General features: G+C 36.3%; 1 protein-coding gene across 1 annotated transcript in view; it reads right to left on the bottom strand.

Moving 5' to 3' along the window:
- The window catches only part of LOC105826149 (fibronectin type III domain containing protein 3C1-like), a 28,398-nt gene extending 15,825 nt beyond the window's left edge, over nt 1-12,573 (bottom strand). The window contains exons 1-11 of the mRNA XM_012664075.1: nt 12,493-12,573; nt 11,668-11,790; nt 11,210-11,285; nt 7,437-7,513; nt 5,969-6,227; nt 4,722-5,358; nt 4,268-4,617; nt 3,229-3,281; nt 2,761-2,903; nt 912-971; nt 419-557 (exon numbers count right to left, since the gene is read on the bottom strand). Coding sequence (XP_012519529.1) covers nt 419-557; nt 912-971; nt 2,761-2,903; nt 3,229-3,281; nt 4,268-4,617; nt 4,722-5,358; nt 5,969-6,227; nt 7,437-7,513; nt 11,210-11,285; nt 11,668-11,790; nt 12,493-12,573 — 1,998 coding nt within the window. The remainder of the gene's footprint in view (nt 1-418; nt 558-911; nt 972-2,760; nt 2,904-3,228; nt 3,282-4,267; nt 4,618-4,721; nt 5,359-5,968; nt 6,228-7,436; nt 7,514-11,209; nt 11,286-11,667; nt 11,791-12,492) is intronic.
- Nucleotides 12,574-13,339: the final 766 nt, after the last annotated feature.

Genomic DNA, 13,339 nt, shown 5'->3' with positions numbered 1-13,339 from the left:
TTTCCAAATTGTATATAACGAAAAGAACTAGGACTTAATTAAGTTGAGAGGTAGATTTATTGACAACTACAATTATAAATAACTAAATTTAGGTTATAGAAATTGATACTTCAACTTTTATTAATTATTGAATTTTTTTTTCTTTTTTTATTTCAGCATATTATGGGGGTACAGATGTTTAGGTTACGTATGTTGCCCTTGCCCCCCCTTAATTATTGAAATTTTTATTGACATTTTTCAATTTACTAGATGCTTGGTATCAGTAGAAAGAAAAAGATTATTACAGAGAAGAAAAAGTGCTAGGGAAATAAGTCAGATGAGGCATGCATAATTCCCTATTTAAAATTCAGGATACAGTAAAAAGAGTGTTTTAAAATCATGAAAACATGTTGAGGTGTTTTGGCAGTAAAATCCTTACTTTCCACTGTAAATTCAGGCTGCTCTTCGATCGGTTAATCAGTTTGGGTGCAAGCGGAGGGTCCGGTTCGCAACCTGGGGTTGTGAAGCTAGCCACTTCAGACACAGTTCTGTGTTCTGAGCCTCTTATAGTTGTGACTCTAAAAATGTAATGACAATTACTGTAAGCTTTTAAATATTTATCTTAACATATGTACCAAATTGCAAACTGGGGATTACAGACACATTTCCTAGGAGCTAATTATAAAAAATATACGGATAAAGCAGAGTTGAACAGCTGCTCTATAATGATTCCCAAAGTACCCTCTCACTTGTTCTAAACGAAAGTGAACTTATGCTGCATTTGGAGGGGTTGTTTTGAAGCTTGAAGGAAAGGCCACTTTGCTGGCCAGTGACAAGGCTGACTACAGGAATTATAAGCAGTGAACTGATACAGACTGAGGAGTCTGGCTGGATACAGGATAGGGGTAGGTTGTGTAGGATGGAGTTCTTACCTTAAAAAATAGGCCACGGATGGCTGTAGATCAAGTAGGGTAAATGTAACTCCATCACCACTGTGAAGATAACCTTTGTTTATAATGGATCTCGCACATATTTAAAAGCTAAGTAATCAGTTCTAATTTTATACCTTCAACTAACAAAAATAGAAGTACAGTTCTCCTTGAAGTCTGGATAACTTTAAACTCATTTTATATTCATGCAAAATAGTGATTTAATAATTCAAAACGCTTCATTTGCATGCCAAATTAATACAGCTTTAAGAAATGAAATTTTACCAATTTAGCACTACATAGTTTTCATACTGTAATAGTGCAAATTTGCCTTTAATTAACTTATTTTCAATAGTGTAGATATGAAAAGGTTCAAAGACACCATGCAACATGAAATGTATTCATTCCATCACACAGCAATTTTTCCAGGGTGGACACTTATCTGCTACGGTCACTAGAGTGACTGTGCTCCCAGCGTCTTCCTGAGCAAACAGTCACAAGTACCTAGGTGTACTCTACCACTTGAAGAAATTCCTTCAGGCTCTAGACCCTAAAATATCCTCCACAAAAAGCTAAAAGATTGCTACTTCTAAGTGAAGACTGATACTTCTTCTGAGCAAAGGCCACTCGGGGTGATCAGAGGTATAGGCAAGAATATTTTTATAAAACTAATAATGATTTTTGTAAAGTGCATAATGCCAGAAAAAGATCACCATGTAAATTCATGTAAAAGCTATTTTATTTTTACTTATTTATTTTATTTATTAGAGATGGGGTCTTGCTATGTTGCCCTGGCTGGTCTTGAACTCCTGGCCTCAGGCAATCCTGCCTCAGCCACCTGAGTCACTAGGATTATAGGCATGAGCCGCTGCACCCAGCAAAAATTAATTTTATAAATAGCTTTTCAGCACATTTTACATCTTCCTATTCCCCTACCCAATATAGAAGATGTGTATTATAATTCTTAAATTTAAAATTTTTAGCTGCTAATTAAAAGAAATAAAACTTTACATAATATACAGCTAATGACATTAAGATCTTCACTTTGAGTCTCTGAATAAAGATGAAAAATTCTAGCAAATAAAGTTTAAGATGTGTTATGTTTTTTAAAGTATGATACAGACAACTCCACTATCTCTGTCTGACTTACTGCCTAGTTGTTCGGTGGGCATAGGAATTTCTCTTTCTTCCCCACTTGGGATTTCCTTCCCACTGTGCTTCTCTCAGCTTGCTGTCTTTCAGATTACACATGCCTATCCAGTCCAGAAGCTGTTGGGAATGGTGCTCCTGCTGTGTCCTCCACTGTATCCCCCCCAATCCTGGTTCTATCTTTTGAGCACGTTTCTAGGCTCATCCTGCTACTATCATAGCTTTCACTTTATAATTAGCTCCCATAAGGAAATTCCTAGGAGAGCCCAAGTCTTAAATTCCCGTTGCAATGTAAATACCTTCCTTGTGTACCCAAAGGCCTACAATTATGTGAAACTTTATTTTTCCCTAAAATGACCTAAGTGAAAAATGAGAAGGGGAATTGGAAGGAATCTTTTCTTACCTGAGTCTAAACTTGACTAACAGAAAGTCTGTAAACTGAAGTGAATGAATGGACCAGTTGATATTTAAGATCCTTCTCAACTCTAATATACTTATGATCCAGTGAATTTTGTGGACTGGCCTGGCAACCTACCACCATTTAGAAAACTATTTCTGTAGAAAAATGCATTTCAAGTTTGGAAAAAATTGCAGAAAAACCTTTAGAACTCAACCTACGTATAAGTTGGGGTCTATATATTTAGAGAGCACATTTGAATTGAATTATGAGAAATAAGAAATTATTAAAAAGAAAAGGACTTACATATACACGTTTTTATATTTTCCATTTTTACCCCTGTTAGATACGGCCAATTCAAATGTTACAGGAGATTTAGTATGATCACATTCCTCAGAACCATGCAGATTCCATGAAATAACAGCAGATCTTGTTTGAATATCAGAAACCTAAAATAACAAAAATTCAAGTAGCATTCTTAAAAACTATAATCTGTAAGTTATGATAGAGTCTTTATCTAAGTCTTTTTCAATGTTAAGTATATTGTTCTCATATTAGGTGCTTAAATACTGTGATTAAACAATGAGCCATTAATCCTGTCTTTGACAATATCAAACTGAATCTTTATTTATTGAATTGCTAAAGGAGATTATAAAGTTTTAACCGGTAAAGGCTTCAAACTAAAACTGTACTAGAGAAAAATACCAGTGAATTTGCATGTTTTAGATTGATAAAGTAAATTCAAAGGAATACTTAAATATTCACTTTACTTACTACAGGTTTCTCAGTGTTGAAACAGCAAGACTTTCCATGTTCCGTTTTGCATTCTAAAAGTAAAAAAAGCATCCCCAAACAAAATATTACATTAATAAAACCAAGAGAAAGAAGTTAGATTTCTATTATCCAACTACAAATATATTATCACCAAGAGATCTACTAAACACCTAATAGCAATTTACATTAAAAGATTTAAAAGAAGAGAGTAGTCTAAAGTGTATAATATTAAACAAATTCTAACAATTTAAATAATAGCATATGAATTGGTTAGGATCATAGAATAATTTGCAATGTTTCACTGGCAGGTAACTAGAAAAAATTATGTGGCATGTACATTTTGCATGAGGAGTCATTTCTTCATGATTTTAAAAGGCAGTTTGTGGTTTTTATACTATTCAACCTTAAAAAAGAGGGAAAACTTGTCTTTTGCAACAATATGGATGAATTTGAAGGACATTATGCTAAGAGAAATAAGCCAGGAATAGAAAGACAAATACCACATGATCTCAGTTATATGTGGAATTTAATAAAGTTGAACTCACAGAAGTAGAGAGTAGAATGATGGTTATCAGAGGCTGGGGAGGGGAGAGGGAAGGAATGGAGAGCTGATCAAAGGGTACAAAGTTTCAGATAGACAGGAGGAATAGGTTTTGAGATCTGTTGCACCAGAGGGTGACTACAGTCTTAATTATAATGTATTGTATATTTCAAAATAACTAAGAGAGTAAATTTCAAATGTCTTACTATAAAATGAGAGATAAGTGAGGTGATAGATATGTTAGTTATCTTGATTCAATCATTACACATTGTGTACATATATTAAAGCATCACAGTGTACCCCATAAATGTATATAATTATGATTTGTCAATCAAAAATAACATTAATAATACATTTAAAAAGGAATTTAGAGGTAGGGGTACAAAGAAGACAAGAGGAAATGAAAGTAGAAAATGGTGCCTAATATTAAAAATGCACTGGATTCCTAAACATTAGGATGTTTATTCACTGGCAACAAAACCAAACTCCCGATCTTACCTTTTTTTGCCATATTTGGTGATGGGCTCTTATTTCGTTTTCCACCTGGTTTCTGCTTGATGTTCTCGCCTCTTGTAGCTCTCTGTTTCTTTCCACGACTAGTCTCAACCTGAGCACTGGCAGTGTTGGAAATGCTGGCATCATTGGAAGTACTGAGAGCATTATCACTAGCAGAAGTGCTGGGAGCATTTTCAGAGATGGAAATATTAGGAGTGCTGTCAGAAATAGAACAGCTTGGAGTACTGTCAATTGTTGATTCCCTGGGTGTACTGTCAATTGTTGATTGCCTGGGTGTACTGTCAATTGTTGATTGCCTGGGTGTACTGTCAATTGTTGATTGCCTGGGTGTACTGTCAGTAGTTGATTGCAGGGGTGTACTGTCAGTAGTTGATTGTATGGGTGTACTGTCAGTAGTTGATTGTATGGGTGGGGTGTACTGTCAGTAGTTGATTGCAGGGGTGTACTGTCAGTAGTTGATTGCAGGGGTGTACTGTCAGTAGTTGATTGCATGGGAGTTCCATCAGAGATGGCAGTTTGGGGAGCAGAATTAGTGTCGGAAGGGCCTGGCATGCTATCAGTGGTGGCAGGGCACAGAGTAGAGTCTGAGATGGAAGTGCTAGGGGCATGGTCAGTGGAAGAATTTCTGGGAGTTTCGTCAGTGATGTTAGTGCTTGCAGGTTTGTCAATGGTATCAGTACTGGGAGTATTGTCAGTGTAAGTGTTTACATTGTTCACAGTGCAGGTACTTGAAGTATTGTCGACAGTGTTAGTACTCGAGGTATTGTCCACAGTACAGGTACTCAAAGTATTGTCAACAGTGTAGGTGCTTGGAGCATTGTCCACAGTGTAATTGTGTGAAGTATTGTCAGTGTAGGTGGTTGGAGCAGAGTTCACGGTGTGAGTGTTTGGAGAACCAGAAATACTGGAACGATCATTAGTTTTGTTCACAGGCAAAGAGGTGTTGTTAACCGTATAGCTCTTCTTGTGTCCACCAACTTGGCGTTCTCTCGTTCTTTTCTTCATATGTTCTCCCATTTTAGCAGGTCTTTCATCGAGTTGGTTGTAATTTGCTCTTCCATGTGAATATTTTTCTAAAAGAGACAATGGAATACTATTAATATTTAATAATTATAATAATTACATATCTCAAGGTCTTTCTTATCTAATCAACAAAAAGAGCATTGATAAGCCATGCTTTAGTTTAAAAATTTTTTACTTTGCTTTAATAAAGGCATTAGGTATGTGTTTATAATGTATTGATATGTGCAGAAAGAAAAACGTAAGCAAATACAGTGTTTTCCTAGGTAGTAATTCCACTTCCAAATTTAAAGGTCTTGAGATGATTCAAATGTTGACCCTCCACTGTCTTTTATATTCCCAGTATATGGCATTAATAATTAAAAAAATTTAAAATGACTTTCCAATCTGATTTTATAGACCCAGTCAAGTAAAAATAAGCACCATAAATCACATGTTATATCAAAGTAAAACAAATATTTTTAGAAAATTCTGTTTAATGAGTACTTTGCCAAAGATTTATATCTTAGGTTTCTTCCACTACCTAAGGTTAATATACATGTACAAAATGCAGTCACTCATGGGAATGTTACTATCTTCCATTTTTTTCATTTTAATAATTGTCCAAAGCTGCTAATTTTAACAAAATCAAAATATTTCCTATTTAAGAAAAACGTATACTACCATGATGCTCTTGATATACAAATGTTGCTGCTGGTGGTGGTGGTGGTGGTGGCAGCTGCTGTGGCACAGACTCTTGGGTGTAAGGTGGTGGAAATTCCCCTTGAGTCGGGGGATACATCAACTGAGGGGCTTGTGGATACATAGGAGAGGACGGTGTTACGAAGTGTGATATTTGTTGTATAGAAGCAGGCATGGACCCGTTATAGTCAATTGTCTGAGGCAAAATAACAATTTTGCGAATCCCATTTTCTTCTACTACCTAAGATGGAAGACAGAATCATATAAACATATTAGAATCCATAAAAACCAGCTTTTTTTCTATTAAGTTTTGGATTTACATCATATGTTCCTAATTTAGAAACCTAAAGCATCAAAAACCAGTAATCAAGTGAAACTATAATGTCGAGAAGGCAAGATAATTCTTCCTTTTCCCCATGTATGTTGATTTTAAAGAGGTAATCTTTGACACTAGGTAATATATTCACATGACTCAAAACCATAAAGTATAAATAAGTGTATGATTAAGTTTCCCATCTAACCCTTATCTGCTCAATGCCCCCCTGATAGATAACTACTGTTTTTAGTTTTCAGAATCCTTCCAGAATTTTTTTATGCCTATATAAGCAGATAAGAATGTAGATTCTTATTTTCCTTCTTTTTTAGGTATGTGGGTTGTTTCCAGCCTTTTGTGATTACCAGCAGTATTGTAATGACAATCTTGTGTATTTGTTATTCAAAATTTGTGAAAATATATCTGTAGGATAAATTTCTTAAAGTGTAATTGCTGGAGAAAGGGTATATGCATTTGTATTTTCATTAGATATTGTCCAATAGATAATTCCATTTAGAGTTAAACCATATTATATTGACTTATTTAGCATGTTCTTCATCTCCACAGCTGTACAATAGACATAACCAAATAAGCCACTAAGGCAAAAACTATTAGGAAGCAGAAAAAGACATATTCTCAATTATAGAATTTTCTAGGCCACAGACTATCTTACTAATCTCTATAGAAGCCATACCTTCCTGCCCATTTTAGATGCTTGATAAACATTTGAGGAATTTCATAAGTGAGAATGAAATACTAAGAATGAAATACTACTGAACTTAAAATATAAAGTAATTTTAAGGACTAAAGCACACACACTACAAAGGCCATTACCGCAGCAATTTTAATAGATAATTAAGATATGTTAAAGTACCCAGAAACAAAAAACAATGGAGGATTAATGAATATTAAGAGATCCAAATTAATTAGATGAATTAGGCATCATTTACAAGACAATCTAAGGAAGGACTGGTTTTAAAGATTTGGTTAAAAGCAATAGCTTTTTAGCAATGATGATAACAGTAAAGTGAACTAATAAATAGTATCCCAGAAGTTCTCCTATCATACAGTGACATAATGAAAAATGTTAAATGATAACTTAGAGCTAAACACCAAATAAAAACCATACAAGCATACTTGAGACATGTAGCCAGGAGGAAGATATATTGGTGGCAAAGTACCACTTGGTGACATCAGAGGTACATCAGCAGGTCCTAAAAGAGAATTATTATTAATAAACACCGTAATAACTTTAAACAAAATCCATTACAAGAGCCAGTTAACTTTGCACAGTGAAAACCAGCTCCAAGCTTAATAGCCAGCCATTTTGAAAGTGTGTGTTGTTTACTCATAACGGGGACTTGGTCAGAGTGTAGATGAGTCAATGAAAATTCATCACAGCCAATGGAAAATAACTAAGGCATATAATGGGTATTGGGTAAAACTTATAAAAAACGTTGATAAGTCTTACTGCTAATGGCAATGAACTATCATCCTTCTGGTATAATTGTACTTATTGATTCTTTCTCATCTGTTGTGGCTATATATTAATAAAAATTTTACTCTGTAACATAAAAGATATTTTTATAGTGACATTACCTAATAAAACTTAAATAAATTTTCATTTTAAGGGCTCCCACAAAAAATACTAAAGTGAAAAAGATTTTAGAAAACAGTATATTATAAAGACAAGGACCCAATACTACTCATGTGATACCCTACTTTTATACTAGGTATTCTTACTATCTTTAAACATATGGTTTTATAGCAACTAAACATACAACACAGAATGGAGACTTTTATATGTCATCATTCTTTTATCTGAAATTATTATAATTAGTGCTTGCTTCTAAAAATATATGTGGCTTTCAAGTCCTAGAATGGTAATTTACTTTTAATAATTGGAAAAATAATAAATATGAGTTCATGACAAACTTTATATAGTAGCCATATAAAATCCATTGTTAGATGATAATGTTTTTAGAAATTCTTGAGACATAGCTCAAAATCACTTTAGGATACCATGGTGGGGGGTGCCCAGGGACAGTTCCGCCTGAATTAACTCTTCAGTCCCACGCCCAGTAAATTATGACTTGGTGTTTGGAATGGTTTCTCCTGGCAGCAAACTCAATTTGGGCCAGAGGGAGCCCCTGGCTGTAGCAAGGCAATTTATGGCAACATCAGATAGAAGGTTTAAATGTGCAAGAACAGCCGTCAGGTCCTTTGAGACAATCAAAAGGAATGGCGTGAAAAAGCCAACCCAGACTGACTTTTTGTAGAGAAGAAAGACCTTAACCATTGCCCAAAATTGCAAAGGACTCTGGGTGCTAGGATGCCTCCAGGAAAGCAAATAGTTTTTTTTTTTTTTTTTTTCTAAGTCCGGGACTCAGATAGCGAAGGAGGAGACCCAGAGCCCCCTGCCTCCAAATAACCCCACAGGAGCCCCGGGCAAAATTGACAATGGGGATTCAATCGGCACTAGCTGTGTGGACAGAAGTGGTCTAGGGAGCCCCTTCTCCTCATTGCCATCCTGATTCCTGGCACCAGCTGCACCTGGTGCTCTGTGGGCCAGGCAGGGGACAGCAGGGGAGGGGCCAGGTGGCAGTGAGGCAGACATAGACAAGCAGCAGCTGAGAAACTTGTTGCAGTGGGCCCAGGAGGTGGACCTGGGTGATCAGCAGGAGCACTGAGGGTTGTTTCAGAAGTGGCAGAAGCTCACTTCCGGGGGGTGCTGCCAAGCTCCTACTGGGTGAATACCAAGGCCTAGCGAAGTATATAGGAAACTGCCATTGCACTTCAAAGTTCGGGCCTCAGTGAGCCTGCACATCATCATTACAGCATTGGCAAGAAGAAAGCTACCCAAAGTGAGTAAGGCCATATATAGGCTGACAGGACCCCCGGGACATACAGAGAAAATTTAAATTCCCTATACTAATGAGTATGGATATGTGCGGGACTGACACGCCACTAACGGCATTGTGCAAATGACTATGAATGACACCCAGTTACATTGGAGTGGCAGGATCCTGGGACTGGGGTGGACTTGTGATGCTGCTAGACTATGTTAGAGGCTTCAAAAGGGCTCTCCTGCCCTGTCTGATGGGAGCTTAGCAGGGGACTTGTGAAACTTGCGGTTGGATATATTTACAAACAGCAGGTTCCTTGTCTAAGGTCCATAAGAATGGCAGAGTTCTGTCTTGTCTGAATCTCAGACTTTGGACAGATGGCAAAGCCCTTGCATGGGGCCCTTAAAGGTATAGCTATGGAGCCCCTAATCTGGGCCACCGACTGTCAAAATGTCTTTGAAAAACTAAAGCAGAGTCTTATGACTGCCCCCGCTTTGGGGTTGCCTGACTCACAAAAAGAATTTAAATAATACAAAAAAACAAGGAATAAGCCTCGAAGACTTAGTATAGATACTGAGAGACATCCCATGGCCAGAGCCATATTTGTTAAAGCCACTGAATAATACTGCAAGTCACGATATTGGCACTGCCAACTGGAACTTTAGCCCAAAAAGCTGAGCCGATTACTTTAATCAGAACTCTTCAGTTATCTAGAGGGAAAGAGATAACTAAATGTTTTTATGATTGTTCATGTTCATGGTGCCATTTGGAAGGAAAGGGGTCTCTTGATGGCAGGAAATAAGGATATTAATTATACCACCAAGATAATGGCCCTAATATAGGCTGTAGCTGAGCCCAGGTGTGTGGCTAGCATGACAAAAAGAAATCAGGTCACTGGCAGAGCTGCTAAGTAGGCCACTGGAGGTGGTCTGTTCCTCAGGGCCTTGATACCCCAGCTAGATTTAGACCCCATGAAAAACTAAAGACTGGCATCGTGACATTTGGGATGGCACAGCTAAATGGAGACAGAATTCTCATAGATTCATCTCCTACCCAGAGCTTTGGTTTAGCCTCTTATGAGGGTCATTAAAATTGTCAGAAGTGAAACCTTGGGTCCATCATACCAAAGTAAAGAGATGTAGCCCCCAGTGGAGGGGCCAGCCTTAGGCAATCTAAAGTATCTGAGAAAAAGGGAAAAAAAGAGAGAAAATATTGTTATTTTTGCTAATCCTTTTTGATTCTGTCTATAGGATAGGAGGACAACTCCTTAGTGAGGATTTCCTGGGACTATTCTCTCTTCTGTCCATCTGACTTGCTGCTGGGTATGTTATTCTAAACCCCATTTGGTGCAAGTATTTCTGTACACGGTTTCTCAGTTTGCAGAAGCCAGTCTCTTGGATCACCTACAGGGTACAACTAATAGCTCTGCACTCAGAGGCCCCATGTTTCTTTTCTAACCAAGCCCTGTATCAGACATTGTATACAAGGCAACAAACCCTTTCACCTTGTCAATCCTCATGGTTGTAAGCTATTGCTTATGTCCTTTTCCACCTGATAATCTATACCTTTCATCTAAAACATTGCCACAATTCAGCAGGAAGTAGTTCGATGACTATGTCACCCTTCCTCCCATAGATATGGGAGGGTAAAATTGACAGTGGGGAATATATAACAGAGAGAATGGCTTGAAAAGGGTAAAAATGTTTTATGTCTCTTCAAAACCCCTTCACCCTTTTTGAGAACTAAAACCTATATCTTTGCCTCAAGCCAGTGGTCAGGAGGGGCAGGAGAGTGTCCCTTGTTCTTTGTGCCACAGGGAATGGGTCAAGGGAGTTGTCCAGGTGAAGGTCATGAGATTGTCTTAGCTGGAGATGGGATTAATTAGAACCCTCCTTTGTAAAAGCTGCATTTCTGCTCAGAAGCAGGATGTTGGTACTTTAATACTGGAGTCAGCCAACATCCTCATTTGCCAGCAAATTAATAAACTTATCTTTCCTTCTCCTAAAAAAACAAAAAACAAAAAACAAACAAACAAACAAAACGTCTAATTGAACTTTAACTGACCTTGAATGTTCTGAATGTTCCCATCATCAGACTTGATAGTGAGGGTCGCTCCAGGGTTAACTTGCACCAATATTACCTGGAAAGAAACAATTCTTTAATGACATACTTTCCTGTTAATCTATGAAAAATTATTATTATCCTTTTGAATAACATTAAAAAGTGGCATACTTTTTCTAAATAAAAACTAATACTAGATTCAAGAAAATTTTGACCAGCTGTAATTATGAGGCTCTTAAAATGCTAAAGGAGAAGAGTACAATTGGATCAATAGACACTCAGAAGAATTTCAATACTCTTTAGTAAGATCAGGCCTTCCCCCACCCAAGTAAAATTAAACATAATAAGGTCATAGAAAACAAGTGTATTGAGGTAGAAAGCCCAACTCCACCCCCATTGAAAAAAAAACCCACAAAATGAAAAACACAGAAAACATATCTGAAGGTAAGATTCAGACATACTTGTTGTATCCAGTACTGAGGACAAGAAGGCCATCTGGTATATCTCTTGGGATGAGTCATCATTTGTGAATAATTAGTAGTATACTGTGTTGCGACAGTGGTATCCAGAGGATAACTCTCCATCTAGTAAAATAAAGGTAATTTTAACTTCAATAAGGTCATTTTATCTCAGTTCCTTTTGATGTGGTCATATCAAACAAAACGTAAGCTAGCAGTACAATCTTTGCTCTTTTTAAATAAGATAAGATAAGTTAGTGATCTTTTTATATTACATATTGAGATAGGACTTCTCTTGAATAGATTAATTTAAAGAAGGAACAAATGCTAAATCTGAACTACACTCTCTTTTTCTTTCTGGAAATCAGTCCTATACATAGAAGTAATTGCTTCTCAAATATAATACTTTAAATATTAGAAAGTTGAGCTCTTAGCTATGAATGAGTATGAAGGAACTTTAGTCTGCATTAGATTAGAGTCATATTTTTAAACTATATATCAGAAGAAACTGTGGTAGTATAGATTTTAAAGCACAACACCAGGAGTTTTTAACTGATCAAGGAGAGGCTGAAAAAAGCAGCTAAATCAACCCCAAAGAAAGTTGTATGTGACCTAAACTAGTTGTATGTGGCCTCAACACTAGTTTTAAGTGTCTCAAGCAATTTTAAAATTCCTACGAGAAAGATAAACCAATGTTGGTGAAAAGACTAGACGCTTCCAAAACAAGTGACCAATCATAAAAAGTGACATAGTTTTTCTAAATAAAAACTAATACTAGATTCAAGAAAATATTGACCGGTTATAATAAAAACAAAAAATTACCCTTACCTGGTGCATGGGACTCCCACTGATAACGGGAGCTACAGGAGGTATTTCAGTAAGAGTAGGTGCAAGCTCATGTTCAGTCATATCTAAAAAGATTGGCTTTCACAATAAGTGATATTTCTAAAAAGAAAATGAAATCTTAATCAGATGAAGTCATGGTTTTAAATGACAAAACCTAATGAAATACTCCTGAGAAAAGCCATTTTAATTTTTCTCTCTAGAAATATTTACTTAACTGAAATTATCTTATGGCAACATTTCACAATAACCATTGATCTTCATAAATGAGAGTATAAAATTTGGAGTCAAGGGTCTTTACATGACTGTTCACTCCTCATGCATATGAAGGCAAAGATAGCTCCATTTCACAGCATGAAGAATGGTTTAGTTAAACAAGTCATTCGTTATTTGATCCACTCAGATCAAGTTCAAACAATTGATTTCTAATCTATGATGTTAACTGCCAAATAAGACTTCATATCGCTTAGATAGATTTAAGAAGTAACTAAATCCCTTTACAAATAATAGGAACCTAGCTATCTACCTTAACTCTCTCAGATAACTAAAACCAAATATCTAAACATAATCCAAATCTTCAAACCCAAATGTTTAAACATAAAATACTTTCCAGGTTCAAATACTTCATGTGTAGATGGCACCAATTAAAAGAATATGATGTAATTGTCCAAATCCTTCATTCCATAAATACTTGAACAAAAATCGGAAAGAAAAATCTGATTCTTTTGAAGGCGGAGAAAGAGGATACTCAAGAGGAAACCTCTTGTAACAAGGCAAGTCCTCCAAATGAAGTGTACTGTTATGGTTCTGCAACTCCTTGGTAACAGTGATG

The sequence above is a fragment of the Propithecus coquereli genome, unplaced genomic scaffold, assembly GCF_000956105.1.
Source record: "Propithecus coquereli isolate 6110/MARCELLA unplaced genomic scaffold, Pcoq_1.0 Scaffold86, whole genome shotgun sequence".
Classification (NCBI taxonomy): Eukaryota; Metazoa; Chordata; class Mammalia; order Primates; family Indriidae; genus Propithecus; species Propithecus coquereli.
This window is presented reverse-complemented; position numbering and strand designations above follow the sequence as displayed.